Raw genomic sequence first — 13,500 nt, forward strand, 5'->3', positions numbered from 1 at the left:
GTTTTAGACCTTATCTTTTCCTCTCTTTCCTACTCGTTAGCTCTTTCCTGCCGCCGCAATCCGACAATCTCGCTGCGCCGCCGTCCTCCCGTAGTCCTGCTCCATCCTCGCATCCGCGCTGCTCCCTTGCAGCCACGCTTCGACCTCGCAGCATCGCTGCCCCAGCGCCTTGCTCTTCCCCCGCTGCGCCGACGCCGGCAAGGACTCGAACGAGGCAGGGGATGCCTCCGGGGCAGCCGCGCGGTGGTCGTCCCAGCTGCATACGGCCACGCCGACGGTAGGAGAGTGGGGGCGCTGTTGAGGGGCAATTTCGTTCTTTTGTGTGTAGAGAAGGGGAGGAGCCGGTAGGAGCTACATTTTTTTGACTCCACCAGCCGGCAGGAGCTACATTTTTTTACTCCACCCCTCTAGTTCATTTTGAGAACGGTTCTGGGGTTGGCTTCGACACTGAAGCCGTTTTCTCAGAGGGGCTCCGGTAGAAGCCGCAACAGGAGCCGGTGTTGGAGCCCTGCCAAAGGGACGGACCCTGGTTGGCATTATAGAGAGGCCGGATCAGCGGGGGCCGGGGGTGCACGGTTAGACCTTCGGGTTTCTTTCTCCTCTCCCACGCCTTCCCGTCTCTCTGCCTTCCTTTCTTAGCGGCGGCGACAGAGCGATTGGCGCCGCCCTTGCCAGTTTCGCCGGGCGCTTCGCCGGCGACGAGCATCCGACAGGGGTATGCCCGCTCATTCCCTTCCCTTCCCGCTGTGCAGAATCGAACACCCAAAACCCTAATGTGTCCTATTTGTCTTCGGATCTGACCATGAATTTTACCTAGTAACTTCGTTTTTTCTTTTGCAAAAATTACTGGGTGTGCATGTGCACACCCATGTCGCGCCCCCCTGATTTTACTCGCGTCCCCGCCTCTGATTCCCTAACAATTCATGGGTGAATTTGTTGCTACTAGATTGATCGAGATATGTTGTTAAATCGTAACATCAGACCAATAGCCAGAAACGTAAGATTTAAAACACCCCAAGGACTCTTCATCAATTGAGTACTTGGTGTAGGTGCACTTCTACATATCTCTCATGTGATAATTTCTTGTTGATCGTTGCGCGCTTCTTGTGGTTCTGCTATTGTATTTCTAGGCTATAGTCAAGCCGTCTGACACAAGTTCATTTTGACTCAAAGTACACTACTGTCGTTGTGTGTTCCTGCAATGTGTGTATCACATACCCAGCTGTCGTTGTCTTTGTATCACCGATATGACTTTGAAAAACAACAGTGGTGGTATAGAGAGAGTGTCGGAGTATCGATGTATCAAAGTATCGGACACGCAAGTATCGGGTATGGGTACGGCTGAGCTAGTGAAGTACCGGTGATTCATAGGTCGTTGTGTGTTCCTGCAATGTGTGTATCACATGCCTGCTGTTGACATGTGTTTCTGCAATGCGTGTGTCGCATACCCTTGCAGCCATTGTGTGTTCCTGCAATGTGTGTACCACATACCCTGCTGTGGTTGTGTGTCCTGCAATGTGTGTGTCACCTAACCTGCTGTCATTGTGTGTGTGTATCACATACATCATTTTTTCATGCACTACTAATCTATTTTTGATGCTCTTGTATCTGTCATGCCAGGGTCCATCATGGTGAGGAAGAAAAGAACTGGCCCTGGAGAGAGTTCTGGGGAGGCTCCTGGAGTGCCTGGACAGGGCTCCTCACAGCGACCTGAGACAACTCAACAGCATGGGGGAGGACGTGGTTTACTGCCTCAACAAGGTGCCCGTGGTGCAGGGCAACACCAGGGTCGTGGTGGATATCAGGGCCGTGGAGGGCCACCTGAGTCTCAACCGCGTGACTACCAGGGCCGCGGTGGATATCAGGGCCGTGGAGGCCCACCTTCACAACATCCAGGTGGGCCACCTGAGGTTCAACTGCGTGGTTACCAGGGCCGTGGAGGCCCACCTTCACAGCATCCTGGTGGTGGACCACCTGAGTACCAGGGACGTGGTGGTCCGCGCCCCAGAGGGGGATTGCCTCAGCCACACTATGGCAGGCGTGGGGGAGGTAGTGTTGGACCAAGTGTTCCTCCAGGTCCATCGAGATCAGTTCCCGAGCTGCACCAAGCCCCATATGTCCAATATCAAGCCCCTGTGGCGGTATCACCATCCACACCGGGAGCTAGCTCATCCTCGCAGCCTGCAGAGGCCGAGGTGAGCACTGGGCAAGTCCAGCAACAGTTTCAGGAACTTGCTATTCGTGGTCAGAGTTCAACTAGCCAAGCCGTTCAGATGGCACCAGCATCAAGCAAATCAGTTAAATTCCCATTGCGCCCTGGCAAGGGTACTTATGGTTCCAGGTGCATCGTGAAGGCAAACCATTTCTTTGCTGAGCTGCCTGATAAAGACCTTCATCACTACGATGTAAGCCCGTAATAAGAAGACATAATTCTGCGCCATAGTTCTTATATGTTTCTGACAACCAGCCTTTTGTCATCAGGTTTCTATAACGCCCGAGGTTACATCACGTGGCGTCAATCGTGCTGTTATGGGAGAGCTTGTAACTCTTTATAGACAGTCTCATTTGGATGGGCGTCTACCTGCATACGATGGAAGGAAGAGCCTTTATACAGCAGGGCCATTGCCATTTACTTCTAGGACATTTGAAATTACACTGCAAGATGAGGAAGATAGTCTTGGTGGAGGACAAGGAGGCCAAAGGTATTGCTGTTTCTATCGTAATTGTTCTTAAAACACATCCACAATTTTATACTGACATTCTTTATGTTTTAACGTATTTGTGCTTGAAACACATCCAAAATTCCGTACTGACATTTTATGCTTAACGTATTTGTGCTTAAAACACATCTAGTGTTTCGTACTGACATTCTTAACATACTTGTGCTTAAAACACACCCAAATTTCGTACTGCATTCTTTATGTTTAATGTGTTTGTGCTTAAAACACATCCAAAATTTCATACCAACATTCTTTAATGTATTTGTGCTTGCGACACATCCAAAATTTTGTATTGACATTCTGTATGTTTTCAGGCGCCAGAGGGTATTTAAGGTGGTGATCAAATTTGCTAACCGTGCTGATCTCCACCATTTGGCTATGTTTCTATCTGGGAGGCAACCAGATGCTCCTCAAGAGGCTCTTCAAGTACTTGACATTGTACTACGTGAATTGCCTACTGCCAGGTAATCTTTGAGATAATGGTATTTTGTTAAGAGTTATTTTCCTATGGCAAAGTCTCCAATGTCTTTTTATTTCCTGTGTAGGTATTGCCCTGTTGGCAGGTCATTTTATTCTCCCAATTTAGGGAGACGCCAGCAACTTGGTGACGGTTTGGAAACTTGGCGTGGTTTCTACCAAAGCATAAGGCCCACACAGATGGGCCTTTCTCTGAATATTGGTTAGATACCACCTTCTCATGTTGATTCCTTTTGTCGTGTAGCTTTCAGTTTGGACACTTGATACATTACCAAGACCAGTAGGAGCACACTTCATACACAATACACTGCATTCTAGATTACAAAGCCTTGATGGAGCACAAACACACGCACACAATGAGCAAGAACACAGGTTTTGCGGCACTGCACACCAGTGCCTTTTCTCCCTTTTCTTTCACTAGAACACACTGATTCCACCAGTTTAAAAATAACTGTTAGCCTCTAGCACCTCCCAGGATCTCGCACAATGTTTAGCACATTCTACAAGAAAGCTCTCACTGATAAGGAACGCACACACAATTTTGTGGCACTACACACCAGCACCCTTTTTTGCACTAAAATTCACTGCACTTTAACATGACATGCACTGATTTTACACATCACAAACACACATGCACTAAGCTGTGACTTAGCCGCACAACCCGGCCAAGAACACTCACACAGCTAGCTCACTAACACAGGCACACAAACTCCACATAGCACGCAGCCACACACTACATGCACGAACTCCACATAGCACGCACTCCATGCTCCACGAACTGATCAATTTGCTTCACTCGCAAACTGATCAACACTACACCACCATCACCACTCTCTTTCTCACACTATCACTCACACTCACACCACCACTCCTTTTATAGCACAAGACAGCCCTAATGCCTTACTCTTGAAGACTCAAGTCTTGACTTACACACTAAGGCAAAGACTTGACTTGCACCCTAAGGCAAAGACTTGACTTGCACTAATAAAAGACTTGACTCAAACTAACATCCAACAAGGATTACACTAACAATAACAAAAAAAAAAGCACACCCTGCATCGCTGCTCAAGCCACTAATTTAGCCGCAGAACTCAGCCAATCACTCACGCATAGGTGAACTAATAGACCTGCATGCAGGATCACCCCACTAATTCCTGCATGCCAAACTCTCTCCACAAGCAGAGCACGCAGGATCACCTCTACTAATTCCTGCATGCATGCTCGGATCTGTTGACTACGCACACTCTGCTTTACACACAAAAAAGCTTAAACAACAAAATTAACACAACAAACCTTTTGGTGTAGTTTATGGCATCACTGTCTTATCTGAAATGTTGTGGTTGCTTGATTTTTGTTGTTGCAGATATGTCCTCTACTGCATTTATTGAGCCCCTCCCTGTGATTGATTTCGTTGCTGAGCTTCTTAACAGAGATGTCTCAGTTAGACCATTATCTGATTCTGATCGTGTGAAGGTTTGATTAATTGCCTTAAATTTCCTGATAGAAGCTTTGGTTTATGCTTCAGTACTTTCATTGTTATAATGCTCCCTTTGTAGATTAAAAAGGCCTTACGAGGTGTAAAAATTGAAGTCACACACCGAGGAAACATGCGAAGGAAATATCGTATATCTGGCCTCACTTCACAAGCAACAAGGGAGTTGTCGTACGTGCATGTTCCCTAGCTTTGTATGGATTGATAGTGCAAGGTATAAGGTGCTGACATGATTTTGTTGATTTCCCTGCTATAGATTCCCTATTGATGATCGTGGTACCGTGAAGACTGTGGTGCAATACTTCCTGGAGACTTATGGCTTCAGTATTCAGCACACCAGTTTGCCTTGCTTGCAAGTGGGCAATCAACAAAGACCAAATTATCTGCCTATGGAGGTTACTGTCTTAAACTAGCTCTATTGCAATTGATGTATTATACTATGTTTATCTATCCATATGATTTCTAATTGCTATATCCAGCTTCAGCATGTTTTCATAAATCTCATGGTTTGAAATACCAGGTCTGTAAGATAGTTGAGGGACAGCGTTACTCAAAACGACTGAACGAGAAACAGATCACTGCTCTACTGAAAGTGACTTGCCAGCGTCCTCAAGAGCGCGAGAAAGACATCCTGCAGGTGATTGCAGATCATATTTCTTGGTTTGACTTAGGCATAGGAGTAGCATCAGCACTAGCAATAGCAGTACATTTATACATATACATTTTACGAAAACTTGATTAGTAAGTTATTCATGCAAAGCAAACTTGTATATTTTGGTGAAAAGTACCATCTATTATTAAGAATTGTTGTATATATAACCATTAAGTGATATTAGTGATCCGGTCATCTAATTTGTGAGTGTGGCGAGTCTGTAGCAATCCCATTTTTTTTTGTGTGTGAGACACGTCAAGGAAAAAAAGATTAAATGACATGGAATATTTTGTTGCTTTTGTTCATTTAATTAGCTTTTGCCTTCATGAAGGTTGATAAATTTGAACTGATGATTCTAAATCTCTTGTTTTCCTTACCTATTTTAATCAGACTGTGCATCACAATGCGTACTTCGAAGATCCATATGCACAGGAATTTGGCATAAAGATTGATGAGCGTCTTGCAGCTGTCGAAGCTCGTGTTCTGCCTCCCCCAAGGGTCAGTGAATTTTCATCTCTGGGTTAGCAGTTGATTTGCATCTTTGGGCATACTTTGACCTGGCATTCTACTTTATGTGTAATAGCTGAAGTACCATGATAGTGGCAGAGAGAAGGATGTGTTGCCAAGAGTCGGTCAGTGGAACATGATGAATAAGGTATGCCTTGTTATGCAATTCCTGATAAATCAAGATAAAATCACCTTTTCATGTGAATTCCGTCAGGCGTACTCAGTTTTTCCCCTTATGAAAATATTAGAGGAGAAAGTTAAACATGATATAGCTGCAACTGTTTTTGTAATCTTATATTTACAAAAGGTAGGAAGTTGGCCCAGCAGCCATGATATAACTGCCACCAAGCATGACAGCATGCTTTCAAGCCGTAGCCTGAGCATTGCGTGAATGATACAATAATGAGATTCTTTATATAAAGCTTGATAGCTCCTAATGACTAGTGAACTCCTCTGGGTTTTGGCACACAGCTACATATTGTTTCTGTAATCCCACAATTCCATGTGCTCGTGTAGTTTTATATGGAAATTTTCTTGAGGAATTTTGCATGATTTACCTGCAAAACTCTATAGTGAGTGTGTAACTTATTTGAAATTTTGCTCTTGTTTTACCTTTTTCATGCAACTACCCGGTTATTAATTTGCGACTAATATTTATAACATTTGCCACTGAAATTGACCATTAAATAAAAAACTCAACCAACCAAGGATTGAAGTTCCTTTAGGTTATACTCGTATTCCTATTCACATTATTTTAGTCAGATATAATCTATTTTCAACCTGTAGCTTGCCTTTTGTTTTCCTCTGTTTGATGATCATTAAATTTTTGTAACTTGTGTCTTGCTTATTATTTTCTATTCTTTTTTTATGGTAGAAAATGGTCAATGGTGGTAGAGTTAGCAGCTGGGCATGCATTAACTTCTCACGAAATGTGCAAGATAATGCTGCCAGGATGTTCTGTCAAGAGCTGGCTCAGATGTGCCAAGTATCTGGAATGGTATGTGTGTCATTCAGATAGAACTTCAATACAATTATCTGTTTGTCATTTTGGTATTTATTTGTCTGTGTTATTTTCCTTTCGTATCCTGTTCTTGTAGGACTTTGCACTTGAACCTGTGCTTCCCCCATCGTATGCGAGGCCTGAACATGTCGAAAGAGCACTTAAGGGATGCTATCAAGATGCCATGAACATACTCAGACCTCAGGGCCGAGAACTGGACCTACTGATTGTAATACTGCCCGACAATAACGGTTCACTTTATGGTATGTTCTCTTTCAAAAGTTTCTCAAGCAATTTGCCCAATGTATAATCTTATTAGTATTCTTTTCATTCTTTAGGGGATCTTAAAAGGATCTGTGAGACTGATCTTGGATTGGTCTCCCAATGTTGTCTGACTAAACATGTTTTCAAGGCGAACAAGCAGCAGTATCTTGCAAATGTTGCCCTTAAAATAAATGTGAAGGTATATCATTTCACCCGATCTGTTCTAATTTTTTACTTAAACACTAGACTCGTCTCTTACAGTTTTCCTACTTTTCAGGTTGGAGGAAGGAATACTGTGCTTGTAGATGCTTTGGCAAGGAGAATCCCCCTTGTCAGTGACAGACCAACCATTATATTTGGTGCTGATGTTACCCATCCCCATCCTGGAGAAGATTCCAGTCCTTCCATTGCAGCTGTAAGTGTGGCATTATTGTGACAAGACAGAGAAAGCCCAGAAGATCTGTTCTCTTTTCTCAGTTGAAAGTTTCACTATTTTTTTTTATTCACTATGTTCCTCCCTACCTAGGTGGTTGCTTCTCAAGACTGGCCTGAGGTCACCAAGTATGCAGGATTAGTGAGTGCCCAAGCCCATCGCCAAGAGTTGATACAGGATCTTTTCAAAGTATGGCAAGATCCCCAAAGAGGGACTGTCACTGGTGGCATGGTCAAGTATGATATTTATTGAGATACATGAGATGCATTCACTTCTCCATGTTTGGATGCTGCTGTATGTATAACTTTTGTTGATTGTGCAGGGAACTTCTCATTTCTTTCAGGAGGGCAACGGGACAGAAACCCCAGAGGATCATATTCTACAGGTTCATATCCTTGCACATGGGCACCTTTTCTGACTAGGATTCCCCTGTATGTTAAACCATTTATCACTTTCAGGGATGGTGTTAGTGAGGGACAGTTCTATCAAGTTTTGTTGTATGAACTTGATGCCATTAGAAAGGTGAACTTAATTTAAGGGCATTTGTTTGGTGATGTTCTTCACCTCTAATTTTTCTCTGACCACCCTTGTGAAACTACGGATACAGGCCTGTGCATCATTGGAGCCCAATTACCAGCCTCCAGTTACTTTTGTAGTGGTCCAGAAGCGTCATCACACTAGGTTGTTTGCTAACAACCATAAAGATCAGCGTTCTGTTGATAGAAGTGGAAACATACTGCCTGGTTAGTTCTCGATGCTTCTCTTATTATACCTTGGGCTTAGCTTGTATAATCCTTTCATTTTGAGGGATAGGTTAGCTTGCCTAATCTGAATGTCGTTAAACTGTTTTCTTACTATAAATATAGGCACTGTTGTGGATTCAAAGATTTGCCATCCGACTGAGTTCGATTTCTACCTGTGTAGCCATGCTGGCATTCAGGTTGGGTTTTCCTATCTGATTGCTGAATTCTGTTTATTGCTTTACTCTACATGATGAAATAAGTTGATTGCTGATTTGGGTTCCCTTCAGGGAACAAGCCGCCCCGCGCATTATCATGTTTTGTGGGATGAGAACAAATTCACAGCTGATGGGTTACAATCTCTCACCAACAACTTGTGCTACACGTAACATTTACTGCTCCGTCCATCTGTTCATCTTTTAAATTGAACTCTTTTTAACTGCCTATTAACTAAAAACAATATCAATATTTGCAGGTATGCTAGGTGCACGCGCTCAGTATCAGTTGGTAAGTGCAACTTGCCCTTGCACCCACCTTTGACGTGGGGTAGTAATGCAAAAGAGAATGCTGACGGTTCTGCTCGATTGCTTTGCAGTGCCTCCTGCATACTATGCTCACCTGGCAGCCTTCCGAGCTCGCTTCTACTTGGAGCCAGATACCTCTGACAGTGGGTCGATGGTGAGCGGTGCTACGATGAGCCGTGGTCCTCAACCAGGGACTTCTCGCAGCTCCAGGGCTGTTGGAAATGTTGCTGTGAGGCCTCTACCTGCCCTCAAGGAAAATGTGAAGCGCGTCATGTTTTACTGCTAAGATGGATGCTGTGGCCTGCTGCTCTGAGAGAGCAGTATCCTCCTACCTTGCCTACCTATTGCGTATATTTCGAGTACTTGCACTCTTATGGTGATGCTGGAACACCGTTGCACCTCCAAAGTTAATTTCCTGAGTTTCAAATCTGTGGTACTCTCTATACTATTGTAAACTGCTTGTGGTAACATTGTACTGATGAAGATTGGTTTGCAGTGGACTTATTTGGACATGGTTTGTAGTGGAATTATTTGAACCTGTATGTGTCTGCAAAAGTTACTGGTCTGATGACTGATGGTGATTGGTCACTGCTGGTTTGTCAAGTAACTTTTGATCCTGCAGGCTGCAGTGTGGGTGGGATACCCTGTGGTCTTGCTGATTGCATGTGGATTTCAATTCTTCATCCGGCAACTTAGACGCCATAGGGTGGGAGGGACACGATGGACATACGCTTTCATGGTTTTTCATCCAAACTTGTTATTGCTTATGTTATGTAGGAGAGAGGAAGGAAACTTCCTACTCTGGACTTGAATGCCACAGAAAGTGACTTTGCTGCACTGGACTGGGGACCGCTGGACCTATTGATTTTTAGTTAAAAGAAATCCTAGTGATATAAAGCTGTACTTTGACAATCAACTTCCTACTCCCTAGCTTTTTTTAGTTGATAGATATTATTTTTTAGTTGATAGATATTATTATTCATTTAGATATAGTGTATATCTAGGTGTATAATAATATCTATGAACCTAGAAAAATCAAAATGATCTGCAATTTGAATTGCGGAGGAAGTAATATGTATAAAATAGTGCATTTGTGAAACCACTTGCCTAGGCTTCTTCCTGTCTGTAACGTTAAATAATCAAGCCCTGAACCGCCTTGACATTGTCCGATACAATGTTGCTGTTTTGAAGAGGCAATCAAAATTTAAGGTCTAACATCTCGGATTTATAAAAAAAAAAACCCTGCCTATACAGAGAGGTAGTCTTACAATACCTGAGCAGTGTGGCTTTGGAGCAACCGTCTCAACCATTCCGTGCCATAATGCTCGTCTCCTACTTGTTACGGCCGAGACAATTGAGTTTGATAGCGAGAAACAGCTAGGCTCGAACTCAGGTGTGTGCGATGCGATGCCATGGTACAGATTATTGCTGCATAATAAGGAACAGAAGAAAGATGTGATGGGGTCAAAGGTGGGCCACCCGACGGAGGAAGGAAGCGTCGGTTGTTTCGAGTTGCATCGGTCAGGGGTGACGTCAGCGTCTCAATTGTTTATACATATACATACATGCATCATCTCCGGTGTATACGCTGCACCGTGTTCTACTTCAGCGGCAGTAAGCAGCTACCGAGCTACTCCCTCCCTCCGTGATCATTTTGATTTTTTTAATCTAAATACTGTGCATGTCTAATTTAGAAAAGTCAAAAAATGACTAAACTATTAGGATGGAGGAAGTACCGGCAAGAAGCTAGTGTCCCAAAAATATCTCATCCGTCGTGAGATGACATGAGACTATGCGTTTAGTTGTTGTCCATAGCCTTGACACTTTGACTCACGACCTTGCCCATAGCCGCCGGGCATGGCCCATGGGAGCTGCTGCCTTCTTCCTTCCTCCTGCCGACTGCCGCCGCTTTTTCGCTTCCAATCTCCTGTTGCCCTTCTTTCGAAATACAACGAGGGGGGCTGCAAAGAAGATTGGAGCATTATTCAGGATTTTCCATATTTTCTTTTTTTTCGAGGAAGATTTTCCATATTTTCTGGCAAGATCACAAGACGATGCATATAGTAGCCTTTTTAAATAAATTGTTATTAAATCGGAGGTGTGGTTTCGCAATCCCTGCTTACAATAAGGTCAAAAAAGTGCGAAGCAAAATCAGCGCATTCCCATTTCTAGATCAGGCCTCATGGAAAGTCAGAAGTGAATTATTCCTAAAGTGGCAAAACTTTCAAATGCAGGATGGTTCACAAATAATATTTGCCTTAATTATTACTAGCACCACTTAACATTTTCAGAAAAGTGGAGAAAGAGATTACAATGACATCTGTGTAACTAACTTCAATATCAAAGGGTACCGAGTTATACCATGATAGACCATCTAGGGGCCACATTATATTGGCGGCTAACCAAAAGCCAATCGGAAGATCTGCCCTGCCAATCGGAAGATCTGCCGCCTGAAGGATAACCGGCGCTTAAGCTTATTCAACCGGCTTATCAGCCACCAAATAGTGTTTCTTCTCATAACAAATCAGCCGTTTCAGCTTTTCAGCCGGCTTATAAGCTGAAGCTGAAGCATGTTGTTCAGGGCATCTATTGGTTCAATACTCTGAAGAATGAAGATTGCTGCCAAAGGAGGAGCAGGACATAAAGCATAGCATAGCAAGCGTTGGAGGTGGCGGCTATGGATTTCTCCGTGAAGAATGAGTTGCTATGATTTAGTAATTAGTATTAGAAAATTGTTTTAGTATTACAATAAACTTAAGAGACTCATATATAGGTTGGAACAGCTTCCATTATCTAAAGCTGATGTAACTGCTGGCTGCATATCTCTCCGCACAATAATCATACAATATGCTAGCGGCCCGGCTATCCTGAGAATAAACTAGTTGCAGTATTCAGCTACTACCAACTTTCCTGGATGCTATATAAATGGACGCTGCAAGTTTCTGCGCAGCTCACTGCACTGCAAGCTGCCATTGTCAGATCTTTAGAACAAGAGCAAGGAGCGATCGACCGGAGTTGAGAGAGATGGAGGCCGTTCCTCTGCTGACGCCGTACAAGATGGGCCAGTTCGAGCTGTCGCACCGGGTGGTGCTTGCGCCGCTGACGAGGCAGCGCTCCTACGGCAACGTGCCGCAGCCGCACGCCGCCGTCTACTACTCGCAGCGCGCCACCAGCGGCGGCCTCATGATCACCGAGGCCACGGGCGTCTCCGACACGGCGCAGGGCTACGCCGACACCCCGGGGGTCTGGACGGCGGAGCAGGTGGCCGCGTGGCGGCCCATCGTGGACGCCGTCCACGCCAGGGGCGCCGTCTTCTTCTGCCAGCTCTGGCACGTCGGCCGCGTCTCCACCACCGCCTTCCAGCCCGGCGGCGCCGCCCCGATCTCCAGCACCGACCGCGCGGTGCCCCCGCAGATGAGCTTCGACGGCCATATGGAGGAGTTCTCCCCGCCGCGGCGGCTGGAGACGCACGAGATCCCCGCCGTCGTCGACGACTTCCGCAGAGCCGCGCGCAACGCGATCGACGCCGGGTTCGACGGCGTCGAGATCCACGGCGCCAACGGCTACATCATCGAGCAGTTCCTCAAGGACGCCGCCAACGACCGGGACGACGAGTACGGCGGGTCCATGGAGAACCGTTGCCGCTTCGCGCTCGAGGTGGTCCGCGCCGTCGCCGGCGAGGTCGGCGCGGGCCGCGTGGGCGTCCGCCTCTCGCCGTTCACGGACTACATGGGCTGCCACGACTCCGACCCGGAGGCCCTGGCGGCGCACCTCGTCCGCGAGCTGAGCGCCGCCGGCGTGCTCTACTGCCACATGATCGAGCCGCGGATGGCGCTGGTGGATGGGCGCCGCCGCATCCCGCACCGGCTTCGGCCGTACAGGGAGGCGTTCAGGGGCACCTTCATCGCCGCCGGCGGGTACGACAGGGAGGAGGGGAACAAGGTGGTCGGCGAGGGGTACACGGACCTCGTCTCCTTCGGGCGGCTGTTCCTGGCGAACCCGGACCTGCCCAGGAGGTTCGAGCTCCCCGACGCGCCGCTCAACAAGTACGACCGCACCACCTTCTACACCTCCGACCCCGTCGTCGGATACACCGACTACCCGTTCCTCGCCGGCGACGTCCAGGCCGCCTGATCGTTCGTCGTCGTGTTGTCAGTTGTGCTCTGCTCGTCCATGGTCACCGTCTCGTCGACCACCTTGTACTCTGCTCGGGTGGTTCTGTACGCATGCTATATACGTCATCTTTCCCAGTGGCAGGAGGTGCAAAATAAACCAAGTTTGATCCGTAATTTTACAGCACAATTGGACTGTCTAACATGAATGGCAAAGTAAACTGAGTTTGATGCTGATGCTATAAGGTGTGTGTTTGGAATTTGAAGTTTGAACTAGCAGGAGGAATAAAGAAACAAAGAAGGCGATTTTCTGTGATGCAATGCCTGGGTCCTTTTGGTGTTGGCACACTTTACTCTCCAGAAAAAAAAATGACTGGAACTTCTGCAAGAGAAAATGATTCTCACTTTGTAGTTAACTAGCAATTATGCCCATGTGTTGCAACGGGATTCGTTCTGATGTAAAAAAGATATTGATCTAAAATTCATGTGATGAGCATAAATGAAAAAAAATATGTTGCAGGGAACAAACGTGGTCTATTTGTTATTTGGGCTGTTAAACCCTAAAGCCCAAATTAGTTG

At 45.9% G+C, this 13,500-nt stretch overlaps 2 protein-coding genes across 2 annotated transcripts; both read left to right on the plus strand.

The window, feature by feature from the left end:
• Positions 1 to 549: 549 nt before the first annotated feature.
• On the plus strand, positions 550 to 9,351 carry LOC117848567 (protein argonaute 1B). The gene is made up of 23 exons (XM_034730021.2): positions 550 to 715; positions 1,621 to 2,405; positions 2,482 to 2,702; positions 3,035 to 3,184; positions 3,266 to 3,399; positions 4,561 to 4,670; positions 4,754 to 4,860; positions 4,946 to 5,084; positions 5,210 to 5,326; positions 5,732 to 5,839; positions 5,925 to 5,996; positions 6,723 to 6,845; positions 6,946 to 7,111; positions 7,187 to 7,311; positions 7,390 to 7,527; positions 7,639 to 7,781; positions 7,868 to 7,930; positions 8,004 to 8,067; positions 8,153 to 8,288; positions 8,412 to 8,485; positions 8,576 to 8,670; positions 8,761 to 8,792; positions 8,881 to 9,351. The coding sequence occupies exons 2-23, from the start codon at positions 1,629 to 1,631 to the stop codon at positions 9,093 to 9,095; spliced, it is 3,309 nt and encodes a 1,102-aa protein (XP_034585912.1). The 5' UTR covers positions 550 to 715; positions 1,621 to 1,628; the 3' UTR covers positions 9,096 to 9,351.
• Positions 9,352 to 11,691: 2,340 nt separating this feature from the next.
• Positions 11,692 to 13,111, plus strand: LOC117847303 (putative 12-oxophytodienoate reductase 5). The gene has a single exon (XM_034728490.2). The coding sequence runs from the start codon at positions 11,735 to 11,737 to the stop codon at positions 12,941 to 12,943; it is 1,209 nt and encodes a 402-aa protein (XP_034584381.1). The 5' UTR covers positions 11,692 to 11,734; the 3' UTR covers positions 12,944 to 13,111.
• Positions 13,112 to 13,500: the final 389 nt, after the last annotated feature.

This window comes from Setaria viridis, chromosome 3 (genome assembly GCF_005286985.2).
Source record: "Setaria viridis chromosome 3, Setaria_viridis_v4.0, whole genome shotgun sequence".
Classification (NCBI taxonomy): Eukaryota; Viridiplantae; Streptophyta; class Magnoliopsida; order Poales; family Poaceae; genus Setaria; species Setaria viridis.